Source organism: Vipera berus, assembly GCF_964194415.1.
Source record: "Vipera berus genome assembly, chromosome: 1".
NCBI lineage: Eukaryota > Metazoa > Chordata > Lepidosauria > Squamata > Viperidae > Vipera > Vipera berus.
Genome location: NC_138202.1, coordinates 333004964 through 333019949, shown reverse-complemented (window position 1 = coordinate 333019949; position 14986 = coordinate 333004964). Strand labels below are relative to the sequence as shown.

The following is a 14986-nucleotide window of genomic DNA, read 5'->3' as shown; positions in this document are numbered from 1 at the left end:
TTCATTCTATGTATATGCCTGTTTATTAGGGCTTTCACACACACCCCAAGCGGCATTATTACAAAGTCAGCTTAATTGCCCCCAACAATCTGGGTCCTCATTTTACCTACCTCAGAAGGATGGAAGGCTGAGTCAACCTTGATTTCTAGCATCTTGAATACAGAATTTGATTATTTCTATTTTTTTAATTGGATATACCAGGCTTTTAATGGAGAACCCTCTCCTTGCAAAGTCATTGTAGACTAGGTATGGGTAGAGTTTGGTCTGGTGGAATTTGTTTCAGTCTTTAACAAGTGGCTTTGGAGCCATTAAAAATACCAGGTGCAAAAAATGGATGAGAGCCAGGCATAAACTTAGAAAAATCAAGAAAAAGAATATCTTTGAGCAAATTCTTATCTTGAAGAATTGTTTTCAGCATAATTTTAAAGACTGGAAAATTTTATGGCTGCCAACTCTGTTTAAAGTCTTAAACAAGCAGCTTACCCCTTCATTCAATTTATCTGAACATCAGGAAATGTGTACATCAGGAAAGGGAAACTTTAGGCAGAAAAATGTGTTAGTAATCAGGAAACTGTCTTAAGAGAGTAGCATCACCCACAAGGATTGTAATCTGCCATGACCAAATAAGGGAAGGGATCGGAAGATGGAGGTGTCACTTTTCCAACCTCTAATATGTTGAAACTACATGTCTAAAAGGAAGGCTTTTACTAATCAAAACAGCTCATAATAGTATGTACCGTAGATGTGCAAAATAGTTTTCTGTGTCCATGTTGGGACACCATGATTTTTTTCATCATTCTTCTGATTGCATGTTCCCATACCCATTAAAATGAAATCGAACTGTATGTTACTTTCAGGAGCACATTCCCTAGTGATAAAGTTTTGATGGGAAACACAGCTGGATGGAAGAAAGAAATGCAGAGGAGAGTGTGCATGTGTGTGTTATCCAGGGAGTTTAATCGGATAGGAACTGATAGAATATTATTTTTGCATATTACTGCAAAGAGGTTTAAAAAGAGACAGGCATAAGAAGCAACTATTTAACTCATTTTGTGTTCTGAAACTAAAAGGTAAAACATATACAGGAGTGAAAAAAAATGATTAAATTAGTTTGATGTAGGCACCAATATATGCAGATGTTTTTCTGAACGTGCTAGGAGAGTTTCCAATCTTTTCTACTGGTAAAAGAAATAAAGTACTGGCTGATCTGTGGAATAGAAGCAGTGCAGGCGATTGATACAATCATTCCTAAATGCTCTCTTCACCATGGCAGATCTAAGCAGCTCCTCTGATTATTACCGACCTGAGTACAATGAAACAGAGAGGAAGAGAATTGAAATGTAAGTGAAGGAAATCAGAAGAGATATGGATTACAGCCAGCCAGCTTGGTGTAGTAGTTAAAAGAACTGGGCTAGAAATTAGAAGATAGTGAATTATAATTTTGTTTGACGCATGAATCCAACTAGGTGACTCCATATCCTCCCTGTTGCATCTTGCTCCCTTCCTTCCCATCTTTCTTAATTTTAAATTAATTTTAGTGTTATTAGTCATTGTTTTTGTGTTTCATATTATAGCTTTTATTGAGTTTAAACTGCCTAGTCACCTCTAGGCAAGATGGGCTTGCATGCAAGTTTAATAAATAAATAAAGCTCAGGGCCACTTTTCATATAACTGACTATAACATCATTCCATATTGTTCTGTGAAACTAGATATTCCGGCAGTCTTTTGCAATAGTTCCAGAAGCTTGCGCTTAAAGATTACTGTTTTGCCCCAGGACACTTATGGTACCAGAAAGAGATCAGATTTTGCCTCTTGAGCTAAACAGCATTTTACAGGAGACTGCTAAGGATGTTACTTAGAATTTTATAAAGAGGTGCCATCAATATGCTAATAACGTCCAGCTTCAACGTGTGAGTTGTTCTCAAGTCCCAGAAAAGCCATTATTATACCTTGAACGCTGACTGAATTAAAAATGAATTAAATAAAGGGGGAAACATAAAATTAGATCCAGAAAATTATAAATGCTGTTGGTCACTACGAAATAAGCAATACCTATGTTCTGCACAGAGTTGTACTCACTCTGAAAGTACAGGTTCAGTCTGTGAATACTTCTTTATCTCTACAGTCATTGCAGATTTGCAGATGGCATGATGAGGAATAATTTCACATAATCATGCCTACGCTGCCAACTGTGACCTTTCCTTAACTGGTCAGGGTGTGTGACAGTTATTCATGCTTTGACAACATTCTGTATTTATGTACGTGCTTGTAGTCCAGAAGCAGTAACTGTTAAAAATGCAGCATTCTGTTTGCTAACTCATGCAAATTACAAGGACTATGTGTATTTGGGGGGGAGTGTTTGTGTGTGCATACACACATACATATTCTCTACTAAAAAAAATCCACTGCTGGAATTCCAAGTGGAAAACTGCATCAACCTCAAACCTGTTACGTAAGATGCAGCTGAAACAGCGAAACAGCTTAAAGCAAGAGAGAAAGCACTATTCAAGCCTGACAGATCTACAAAAAACCAAAGTAAGCCTTTATTTTCATCTGTCTCTTTAAATGACCCTAACTAGGCTGCTGCAGGTGGTTCTTCTGCCCTACAGAGAAATAGGACCTTCCATCTGCTGAAGAAAGTCCTGAAGTAATCTTTTCATGCTAACAAAGTTGTTCTGAGGTTGACTTACTGATTGGAAATTATCTCTTTTTTCCATTCTGCACTAGTGGCTGTTGAAAACTGACCTTCTGGCTTCCAAGGTAGCTTAGTCACCTTTCATCTTGTGATCCTGGGCAGCCCTGAAATATATTCCAGGCATGGCCACAGGAGGGTTCAAGGTTCCTGGGCAGCTCTGAGGATATATTCCAGGCATGGCCAAGCGAAGGGTTCCTGAGAAACTACATTAAATGGGACTTTTTAAAATATTACTTTTATTCTTCACGCTGTAGTTTATGTACACTTGACATGATCACAACTTTCCTGTTCTTAAGCTACTGCAATTTTTAATACCATGCATATAAAATAATTTTCTAATGATGAAATAAGTGTCATTACAATAATGACGATAAATTATGGAGAATCATTTTTTCCTTACAGGTAATTGTTATAGTTTGCTGCCGATAAAACGCCATTTCATAAGTAATAAGTTAAACAAAACAAAAATAAAAATGGAAAAAATCAAACCCTGCATTAATTGCCAACCGATTATTGGGTGCAGTTTAAGGCATCGATATTGAAGTTTAACTTAGGGTTTGAGCTTCCGAGGAACCACCTCTTCCATTATGAATCTGCCTCACCAAGGTCTATAGAAGAGCCCTTTCTAAACATGCTTCCACTGTCCAATGTTTGCTTACCTGGGAGATGACTTTCTCTTGTACTACTCCCAGGCTAGAATACATACATCCTGAGGAGGTTCCTTCAAAAAGTCTAGAAAGATGTATCCTTTTTAATTGGCTTTTATTGTAATATTAATTTTAGTTTTTTGTATTCTTTGTTTTAGTGTATTCTTTATATCAGTGTAAGAACCCATATTAAAGCATTCCAGCAGATGGTTGTTTAGTCTCTGTTTGAATACATCCGATGAAAGGGAGCCTAACATCTAACGCTAGGGATGTTTTTTCTAACGTTCAGTTGGAATCTGCCTTCTTGTAACATAAATCTGTGCCCTGCTCACTAGTACAAGAGGGAATATGCTGTGGTTTTCTGTGTGACATCCTCTTTGTTATATCTGAAAAAATACTTAATATCCAAGCCTTTATTGTAATTTCTCAAGCTTAAACATATTCAATTCTATTTTTCTTCACAGAATTTAGTTTTTAGTCCTCCCATCATCCTTATCGCCCTTTTATGATCCTGTTTCAATTTTTCTGAATTCTTAAATCAAACCATACATAGCATTTGACTAAAGCACAATGAAGTGGAATGATTTCTTCCCAAACCTATACTTCAACTGATGCAGCCAAAAATGGTATTTGTCCTTTTTGCACTTGCCCCATGCTGCTGGCTTAATATTGTTTGCAGGCAATTTCTTTCCCCCTTACCAAGCCATGTACTTCCTTTTCAGTACTTCGATATTTCATTTTTTTTTCTTTCATGAAGAACTCTGTATTTATCTATTAAAATTTGTTTTTTATTTTTGGCCTTTTTCTATGCTAATTTATTTTTAGTTTTGTCTTCTAGGATTGAATTCCCCAATGTTTCCAACTTTGCGGACCAATGGGGGGGAGGGGAAAAGAGAGCAGATGGTTCCGTGTGAGCTATCAGAAAGCACGCACACATGCAGCTCCATTTGCCTGAGTGGCGTGCACACACGCCTGCCACTCACGCAAATGGAATGCACTTGTATGTGCTCTACCACTGCTTGCGCAAATGAAGATGCGTGTGCACGTACTGGCTGGCCGTTTCTGCAGCCCGGTTGCAATCCCTTCATGGCCCACTAGTGCATCACGGCCCACAGGTTAGGGACTCCTGTTCTAGCATATTAGGATATTCAATCCAATTTTGTATCATTTGATATAAATTTCTTCTATTTCTTTTATCAAAATAATTAATAAAAATATTTAAAAGTAGAATATTGAGAACTGATCATTGTGGAAACACACCCAAAACTTTTTTTTTCTGTTTGATGAAAACCATACATTTATACAACACAGGCTATTTTTTATTATAGCCAAGACACATCTAATGCATTCCACATTTTTAAGAAAGTTAACACATGAAAAATAAGAATAAATTAATTTTGCAAGATTTGTTCTTGACAAATCCAAACAATTATGTGGCAATGCTATTTTTAAGGTGTTTCCAGATTATATTTTTCTCTAATCACTGGGCTCTCAGTAGTTCTCCATAATTTGAATAATTTAGTTGAGAACTTTTGCTCAATAAAAAAAATAAACATCTGAGCAATTCTCCTTCTGCTGAAAAGGTTCCTTGATGGAAGTCTAATCAGTAACTGCAATTACTTCACCATCTGCCTGAGAAAAAATGCAAACAATCTGAATGTAAAAATATTTAGGTAGGCAACTTTTTGTTGTGGTTTTTATATAACAAGGACATCAAGGATGACAGAAATTTCCCTTAACTAGTTACAAAACACACTGTTGCTTAGCCTTATAATTTGTTGTATAGGAAATAAGCTGTCAACTCATAAGGAGGCCAAATGTTTGTTTGCAGCTAAGTCAAAAAAATAGGAGAGTTTATCTCACATAAGGGAAGAAATGGACATTATTCTACCACTTGAAGACTTAATTGGAGGTTGACAGAAGAACATGAATATTTGCCTCCAAGGGGACAAAATATAAGTCAGGCTCAGAGGTTTAGTTTTAGAGGATCTGCAATGCAGGAAGTCAATAAGGTTAAGATATAAAAAATATCATTGTTATTGGCAAGCTTATCTCATATTTTAAGGGAAGCTATGCTAATCCAATGTAGCTAGAGGGCAAAGGGTAGAAAGGATCATGCTTGACATAGGCACCTCTTTCAGGAAATCAGAGAAAGCCTGTTCTCAGTTGCTGGCATTTCTTTTTTTAAAGAATTCACTTAAAGTGCATGTTTGAGAGAACTAAAAAGCAATCACAGGAGTTTTTGGTGTTTTGTAATCGATGAAAGAGCTAATGCATACGCAAAGAAGAGAAAAGGTACAGTGGAGCTTCTTGAGAACATAAAACTTCCAGCAAAACAGAAGTGAGTTCTTTTGAAATAAGATAGCAAGAAACATGGGCTGAAAACTATATTAGCAAAGGAACATTCCTGATTCACCTGGCTTAGATACTAAAATTGAAAATGTTGGCTGTGCTAATCTTTGATTGACAACAGAACGCTAAGCCTTGATGGACACCAGGACTCTTCCTATCTAGGCAGGAAGAGATACAAGGATGTTCTCATCCACCATTTCCTGTTCTTTTAATCTTGACACTCATATATGCCAAGATTTTGAAATCAAGGGTGTGTGTTTAATTCCAATCTTCCAAAGAATACAAACCTTCAACCACATCCTAAGGACATACCAAGAGCTCATGGGTACTGTCTAGTACCATGTTTTACTACTTCTAATCAATCCCACATACCAGACTAGATAAAAGGAAGAACTTGTGTGTCTCCATAATAAACTTAATCTGAAATACAGTTTTTGAATGAAATAAGCTTCCCTATCACTATACAATCTCAGCTTCCAAGACATAAAACAGGAACCAGGAAAGCAGTCTGGTAGTAGGCAGTTAGCAATTTATGTGATGGTTGAAATGATCAAACAATAGTATTTTTAAAAAAGACATTTACTTCCCTCAGTTATTCTGAAGCAGCTGTCTTACAAGCAGAAAAAGAGCTAGAACAGCTAAAACCAAAGGAATATTTAGTTTGACATTCAATTTCTAGCAGAGGCCAAACATTTATTTCTGACCATTTTAAAAGAAGATTCTGAAGATAGCCATCCTTTCCAACTGTTTATACCCACCAGAAGGCAACGTGGAGGCCTTAAAATTTGAGGCTCCTTAGAACTTTCATATTAAACAAGAGGCAAAAGAAAATAATGCTCTTCCACATATTTCTAGATTTCATTCCCCATCACTCCTGGCTTAAGCTGAATGGGAATTATGGGTGCTCACTATCTGGAAGGCTGCAATTTCCATATATTTTCCAGGATTTTATATTTTCCCCAAAGGCATTCATTCTGGAACAAATACTCAACAAATAGATAGATAAAATATGAGAATTTTTCTAAAAAGAAACAAAACTTTACAAATTGCCTAATTTCGTTGACACTTTTTCACAGCTGAATTTAATCAACTTATCCTAAGTATTAATTCATACTAGTTCCTCAGCAAGTTATTCTGTTTCCAAATTCCACCCTCCAGAAAATATCATTTCCAGAGAATTTACATTATTCCCAAACTGGATAGGCAAATATTCCCATAATTTCCAATCAACTGATTATTAATTATGGTATTTATGGTGAAACATACTATGTTGTACAAGGGTGGTTTACAGGAATAGATAATAGAGTTTAACTGAGACCTATGCTTCCTAAGGTTTTTTTATGACACAAAATATGGAGTGTTGAGCCTAGCCTTTTATTATGTTTTATAAATGAGCACTAATAATCTACTTGCAAGTAGCTCAGTGATGGTGAACCTATGACATGGCATAATATTTTAGGTGACATATCAGCATTTCCCAACATCCAACAACTGTTCTCAAAAGCACACCTTCTTCTTGTGTGATTTTCAGAGCTCGTGGAGGCTGCATGGGATTGTGTGAGAGGGCCATGCTCTCGTGCAGCCTCCAGACCCACTAAAAATCACAGAAAAGTGGGTGTGCTTTTGCTTTTCAAAGGTTTCTCTCCCCCCCCAAAAAAAGAAAAAAACCCTGCAAAGGCCGTGGAAGAGCATTCTCTGAGACCACTTCAAGACTGAAGGCTTTGTGTGAACTGGAGCTGCCTTGGATAGGCCACAGAAATGTATATAAGTCTCAAATGATTTATAGCAGAAGACAAGTATTTTTTAATGATTAGAATAAATCAAATAGCCCAATGCATATCTACAATGTCACGTTAAAATCACATACTTGCATTTTTTTGATTTTGCGTTTCCCAAAAATACAGGATAGGTCATCTTCACTTCGTGAAGAGAGATCTTTTCCTGGAAAGAATTGCAGGAAAAACAACAAAACAATGTATTGCTTTCTTCTAGAATAAAGGTTAGGCCAATGCTCCTGAGGAAGAAAATTAAGTTTTCTCCATACACATTTTAAAAACATTTCATTCATTTCAATGATGCTTAAACCAGAAAAAAATTCTCTCGAAACTTGCTTCCTTTAAGTAAAAGTTGCAATGTGCATCAAAACCAACTGCATTCAATATTCTACAGGCACCAACACACATGCCTCAGCTTCAAATTTAATACTTTCCATGCTACAGATTCTCCATCAAATACTCTCTCAACAATATTATTATATATTTAAATAGATTTTTTTCAGTGTGGTTATTGTACTGATCACAGTAGAAACATTTTAATGTTTTTTTTTTCACATAACAGGTTTCATTTAGTTTCATTTGAATTTACCTTTGGCAAATTTCACATAGTGAACTCGTTTTTTAGAGGTCTTGGATTTTTCCTCAAGGTTAAAAGTTTTCTTTTTATCTTTGCAAGTAGATTCTAGAATACAAACAGAAAATGCCATTAAGGTAAAGGTAAAGGTTCCCCCGCACATGCGTGCTAGTCGTTTCCGACTCTAGGGGCCAGTGCTCATCTCCGTTTCAAAGCCGAAGAGCCAGCGCTTGTCCGAGGACGTCTCCGTGGTCATGTGGCCGAGATGACTAGACGCCAAAGGCGCACGGAACACTGTTACCTTCCCACCGTAGTGGTCCCTATTTTTCTACTTGCATTTTTACGTCCTTTCGAACTGCTAGGTTGGCAGAAGCTGGGACGAGCAACAGGCCAAAATCTACAGTCCTTCTAACATACTAAATTCCAATGTAGAATATCCTCTCCGTACTTCTTGCTTTCTCAGTGCATCTTTACTGATTCTTACAATAATAGCTTGCTCCCAGCTTCTACACTGAAAGTGTTGTTCTTCCTTGAGTTTCTCAAGTTATAAAAGTCTTGCCTTCAAGTTCCATAGGTGAATGACTTGTGTAAAAGATTTGTGCTCTTCTCAGCCCTGTTGCCAATTAGCCAGAGAATGAACAATTCATTTTTTTGCTTTGGATCAGAATAAACAGGAAGAACATGTGCTTAAGAATGGCAGCTTTTTCTGTGTCTGTCATGATATGAGATGTTCTTTCAGGCATCTTCAGGAATGTGTGTTAATGGACACTAAGATGCAAGTGTCAGTTCAGATGTCAAAAGCCAAATTCAGATGCAAAGTGATCTTGGTGATAAAGAAGATCTGCATCAAGTTGAGGATTTCAAAATGATCATTCCTCCAAACTACAAGCAACTACAAGCATCACTATTTTGGTAAAACTATCAGCTAGATGTGAGAGTAATGTCACCTCATCCAAAGATTATAACCTAATCCCACAAAATTCTAATGTTTGGCAAGTCTGACAGAGTAGAAGGTGGGCTTTTATTACACATGCTTGCACTCAAACAGCAATAGTGACCTCATGTGGTCAACATACTGTATGTAATTTTATATTAAGATTATCATTACCAGTTGCTCTCAAAGTTGAATCCTGTTACCTGGATCATCTTGTGCATAACAATTATTCAATTCTGCCAAAAGCTGGTTGAAATCATCTTGGTGAGCAATCCAGTTGTCCTGCACACAACACACAAACCAAATGATTACAATCTAAAATGATCAGGAGTGAGAAAAAGATAACAAAAAGGACAATAATTAAATAATTAAAAACTATAAAATTATTACGACCATCATTGCCTCTTCCATGTTCTATTGATTCAAATTCAGACCAAATCACAGTTATTATAAATCTGAGTATGATATACAAACCATGGTCTGCACTCTCAAATGCACAAGCAGAAGAGCCACGATTCAAATCTGCTTTGATTTGTGACTCATTACATCCCACACATCCTTGATGTGATATAGTAGCCTCCAGAAGCTTTGGGGTTTAGCAATTCATAGAAGCTAAGAGTAGCACTTAGAACTAAAGCTTGCAATGCTGATTTGCTGGCTAACTGTAAACTATATGGTTTGACATATTTTCATATGGGACTGAATTAGTTGGCTGCTTATAATGATTTAGAATGTTGATAATTTTAATGCAAGATGTTTGTTCAGTTCAAACATTAACAGTGAAATGGAGTGCTAAAATTTGTATGTTAAAAATTTAATAATAATAATAATAAAAATAATGTTGGAAGGGACCTTGTAGGTCATCTAGTCCAACCCCCTGCTCAGGCAGGAAATCCTTTACCATTTCAGACAAATGGCTGTCCAGTCTCTTCTTAAAAACTTCCAGTGTTGGAGCATTCATCGCTTCTGGAGGCAGGCTGTTCCATTGGTTAATTGTTCTGTCAAGGAGAAACTTTCTGACAATTAGAACAATTAACCAGTGGAACAACCTGCCTCCAGAAGCAGTGAATGCTCCAACACTGGAAGTTTTTAAGAAGAGACTAGACAGCCATTTGTCTGTAATGGTATAGGGTTTCCTGCCTGAGCAGGGGGTTGGACTAGATGACCTACAAGGTCCCTTCCAACTTTTATTATTATTATTAATTATATTATTATCATCATCAAATTTTAGCACTTCCATTTCAATGTTAATGTGTGAACTGAACAAACATCTTGCATTAAAATTATCAACATTCTAAATCATTATAAGCAGCCAACTAATTCAGTCCCATGTGAAAATATTTATGTCAAACCAAACCAAAATGCATTGTAATTACTTTCTTTCCCAATCAAATTAAGCTTAATTTTACTTCTGCTAAATATGTAGATTTAATTCTATTTCTGTAAAACCTAATAAAAAACCTGATTTGTGTGTGTGTGTGTGTGTAAGCGCTTGAGCTATGAGTCTGTGTAGCCTCAGTTCTATTACCTCCACTTACCTCCTGGCTCACCGAAGCTCCCAATCCCAATGTGTTGTTCTTCACCTGAACCTTAATGTGCTCTGTGTTGCCTTGTTCTTGAGCCCCAAGCCCCTAGTGGAAACAAATGACAAACAGATATGTCTTGGAAAACCTCATGTTTTTTTAGTGTGCAGAAGGGTGACAATTTTTCATTTTCTTGTCTTTTTTTCCAATCCAATTCTCAACAGGTTGAAACAATTAGAAAACAAAACAAAACCCACAGACACTCAAACAACTAGCAACCAGAAATCAAGCATCCATACTTGCAGAGAAAGGGAAGCAAGTCCCCAAGGTTGCTCCTTCTGTATGAGACAGAAACTTTCTCTTACTAATCTGAAAACTCTTGAGGTGTAATTTCTCAATGACTCTTCATTCTTGTGCAACAAATGGGTTTAGAAGGTGCTTCTGCTTGCATCAGCTTTGCACTGATAAGGCAGTATAAATGTAAGAATTTAACTGGGACAACTTTCCTATAATGAAAGTTCAAGTTGAGGCACATCTTCAAGATTTAACAACTGGATTCAGGGTAGTGGCTTCAGGAAGTTTATCCTCAGTCCTTATGCCAAGAGTAATCAGTTTGCAGTAAACTTCACATTTTATTTGAAAAGTAATTTGTTCCAGATGAAAGTAAGAGGATCCTTGTTAGGAAGGCCAAGCTGGCAAATGATCCCCATTTAATTTCTTATTCTGGCAACTTTTATAAGACTTATTTCATAAACATGTTATTCTCTAATTAACCCTGAAAATACTAAAGAAAACTCAAGCAGCTATTTTCAACCATACAAATTTACCTTGCCTTTTGACCATCCCATTTTTTCCAACATCTTCTGGCCAAATTTTGATTCATCTTTACTCCAAGCACTGTTCCGGGGATCCACAGACCATTTCTGTTTGTGACGTGCTAGAAGATTTAGATTTTTAGATTTTATTAGATTTATATACCGCCCTTTCCCGAAGGACTCAGGGCGGTTTACAGGGCATTTTAAAATCACATCAATATAAAATACAAAGTTAAAAGAGAATTAAAAGATTAAATTATCCCTGAAAATAAAACCCCAGTTAAAATTCTCAGCCTGGGCCAGAGAGCTCAAAGAGCCAAGTCTTCAGGTCCCGGCGGAATGAGCGTAGGTCAGGGGCAGTCCTGAGCTCCACGGGCAGCTGGTTCCAGAGGGTAGGCGCACCCACAGAAAAGGCCCTCTTCCTGGGTGTTATCCGCTGGCAATCTTTTACCGGCGGCACCCTGAGAAGACCCTCCCTCTGCGAGCGCACTGGACGAAGGGAACTTGATGCTGGCAGCAGGTGTTCCCTTAAATATCTTAAAGAGAAAATGAAGTAAAATCTAGTTATATTTTCAAAATCGGAATAGGAAGCCTTTCCTCTTCACAAGTAGTGCTTCTCCTAATCAAAGCACTTTTTCTATAAAGATTTTTAAAGAACATTTTTGGGAATGAATACACAAGGAACTGGGAATCTCAACAAGATGCACTCAATTCTGTGAAGAGAGACAAATTAGGAAACGGCTCCAAAAAGATGCGAGAAAACAGACTAACCAAGTCAATAAGTATAATATTTCCTAATATAAAGGATATTATAATCTCTTCCCAGAATATTCTATATTCGCTTATAAGGGAGATCAACAAGTTAAGTAACTCTCAAATTCCATAATTAAAAATTGGAGGACTAAAGGTAGACTTACATTTTTCACCATAAATTATTTTTAAAATACTTATTTTTATGTTTGAATTACGTCCAGAGAAGCAAATTTATTTACAAAAAAAATGAAAGTAGGCAATAAATCTTTTCCTAAACAGCTTACCAAGAAATAGTCAATATTCTAAGATACCAGGCAGGATGATTGACAAGCAATTTTAAGCATTTTACTGACAAATGTTTAATGCAACTAATATTGTATTCAGGTCTGCCATTTTGTAGTAATTTTGTGAATCTCTATTTGCACACACATTGATTTACAGAATTCCCTAAATCTGTTCTAAGAAAAAACACTGATGAAGAACAAGGGACAGGAAATAGGAATTGCCTCTGATAAATAGTAATAATCAGTGTTTTTTTTTTGAAAAAAAAAGGTGCCGGATCTCATACATGTCATACAACCCACCTTGCCTACCCTACAAGATTCCATCCAAAAAAGGTGCCGGAACTCCGTTCTGAGCTTTCTATGACAAAAAAGGCTCTGGTAATAATTGAAATGTACATTATACTTCTGATCTCAAACACTCAAATTTAATTCAGTATTAACTTAGCATTTTTATTTATTTATTCAATTTATATGCTGCTTATCTCATTATTGAGATGATGTTAGGCACTTTACAAAATATAAAAAGATAAATTTGAAAACAATTAACGAGGATTGAATATAAACTAAAAACCAAGAGGAGAGTGGCATAGGGGTGGAATGTTCCTTGTACCTCATCAGCCACTCCCACTCTAGGGCCCCAGGCCAGCTGGAAGTGCTAGTTTTAAGACCCTTCTGGAAGACCAAAAGTTGGCGTGAATGTTATCTCTGGCTGCAGAAATTTTCAAAGCGTGGGGGCCACAACCTCTTTTCCTGGATGCCACCAGCAAAAATTTCTTGACAGATGGGGTCCATAGAAAGCCTCTTCCGCTAGAGTGAGTGTGATGGCCAATCCTACTGGGGCGAGATGGCTCCTCAGATACCGTTTGACTCCAGATATTGCACAGCTTAATATTGCAGTACTGCCCACTTGTTTACAGATAAATTTAACAACAGCATTCAACCTGAACTTTTCTGTCTCCTCTAATCTTTAATTGTCTTGAGGGATTTTCTATGGCTTCGCCAACACAGCCTTAGCCTCAGCCTTTGTAACTTAGAAGCAAAAAGCAAATTACAAAGGTAAAGCCTCCCTCGCCCCAATCTCAATATTGTTTCTAACTCCTTTGATACCATCTGGGGGCAGCATAAGCACTTGAAGTAGCTTTAAAAATGATTTGCTTAAATGCACACCACAGAAGTCTATATACGTCCTGTGGCTATGAAAATCTGGACGACCATTAAATGAAGCAAAGATGCAGATAACTCTGTGCTGTCACCTAGTCATCATCCGGGGAGAAACAGGGCTTTAGATATTCACAGAAGATAGAACAGGGTTGAAAGCGACCTTGGAGGACTTCTAGTCCAACCCCCTGCTCGAACAGTCTTCAATTAGAACCAAACAAAGATTTGGAGACTGAAAGGTTTGAAACCTAGTGGAAGAAAAAAAATGAAGCAGCTGCTGCTCCCATGTTTTGTTAATGGGCATATCTAATCGTCCCATACTGGAAGAAAGATCCTGGCTGGATATATATTTAAATCTCACTTTACCGTAGCTGATCTACACAAATCAGAGACATCTCATAATGATCACAGGCGTATGAAGCGGGGGAAGAGATTGCCAGTTACCCCCATACCTCGCGCTGTTTTCTACCTACTCCGTTTTAACCGGCTTCATACTCACGTTCTGCCAACATCGCCATCTTGCGGGAAAAGAGGGGACCTTTCACTACTTCCGGCGCGGAACGACATCCGCGACCGCCGCTTTATAGGCGTCCAACCTAAGTGCCCAGTAAACGAAGGCGAAGAAAAGAAAAAGCGACGGGACTTTTCTTATATAGATTAGGTAAATCCCAAGGAATGGCCAAAAAACAAAAGCGATTTTTTTTCCTTCTTTGATTAGGCCGCAGAACAGATGATCTCAATCAAGGCTACATTAAGTTATCTAATTCTCTCTGTAGATGAGTTTCTAACGATGTTTTAATTTTGGGGGCGGGTAAGTGTCTTGCGTTTTAAAGTAATTATTTAGTAGCGCGAAAACCATTTTTATCCACCGCAATTTTTATTTCGCCTTGTAATTGATATCGAAAGGCGCAACTTCCTTCCCGTTGTTGAAATCCATATAAGGACAAGTCCGCTATTTGTGCATTTGAAGTCCCAAGCGAGAGAAGCTTTCGGTCACTACCGTTTGTACATCAGCAATCCTTAAAATACCGATGCTTTCATAAAAGTGTAATGAAAACTAATAAATAATAGCAAGTAAGCTGGCCATGACTTTTTTTTTATGATTTCCAGTCAGTGTTGACTCCTGGCGATTGCCTGGCCTTGCCGCTGCAATTTTTGGGGCAAGATTTCAAAAAGCAGATTGCCATTAAGAGAGGGTGACAACGGTAGTTTAAAGTCACCCAACTGATTTTGTACCCAAAGCCGGATTAGAACTCATAGTTTCTCCCTTGTCTCACCACTACACCAACCTGGTTCTATTAATGACAATTATAGCTTAATAATTATGATATTGGGACTTCTTTAAAACATTGATTACCAAAAAGCTGGTAAAGTGGAAGTCACATTCACCCACAGAGAAAGAATCCAATAGGTGGGTCGACCCTATTGGTTTCAGAAGGCAAGGACAGACAGAGGAGAGCCTTCATGTTCTGGGC

General features: G+C 37.3%; 1 protein-coding gene across 1 annotated transcript in view; it reads right to left on the bottom strand.

Annotated features, from left to right (window-relative positions):
• The window catches only part of PINX1 (PIN2 (TERF1) interacting telomerase inhibitor 1), a 39643-nt gene extending 25604 nt beyond the window's left edge, over positions 1 to 14039 (bottom strand). The window contains 6 exon segments of the mRNA XM_081339961.1: positions 7563 to 7636; positions 8060 to 8152; positions 9182 to 9260; positions 10517 to 10609; positions 11329 to 11438; positions 14011 to 14039. Of these exon segments, the coding sequence (XP_081196087.1) occupies positions 7563 to 7636; positions 8060 to 8152; positions 9182 to 9260; positions 10517 to 10609; positions 11329 to 11438; positions 14011 to 14029 (468 nt within the window). The 5' untranslated portion in view covers positions 14030 to 14039.
• Positions 14040 to 14986: the final 947 nt, after the last annotated feature.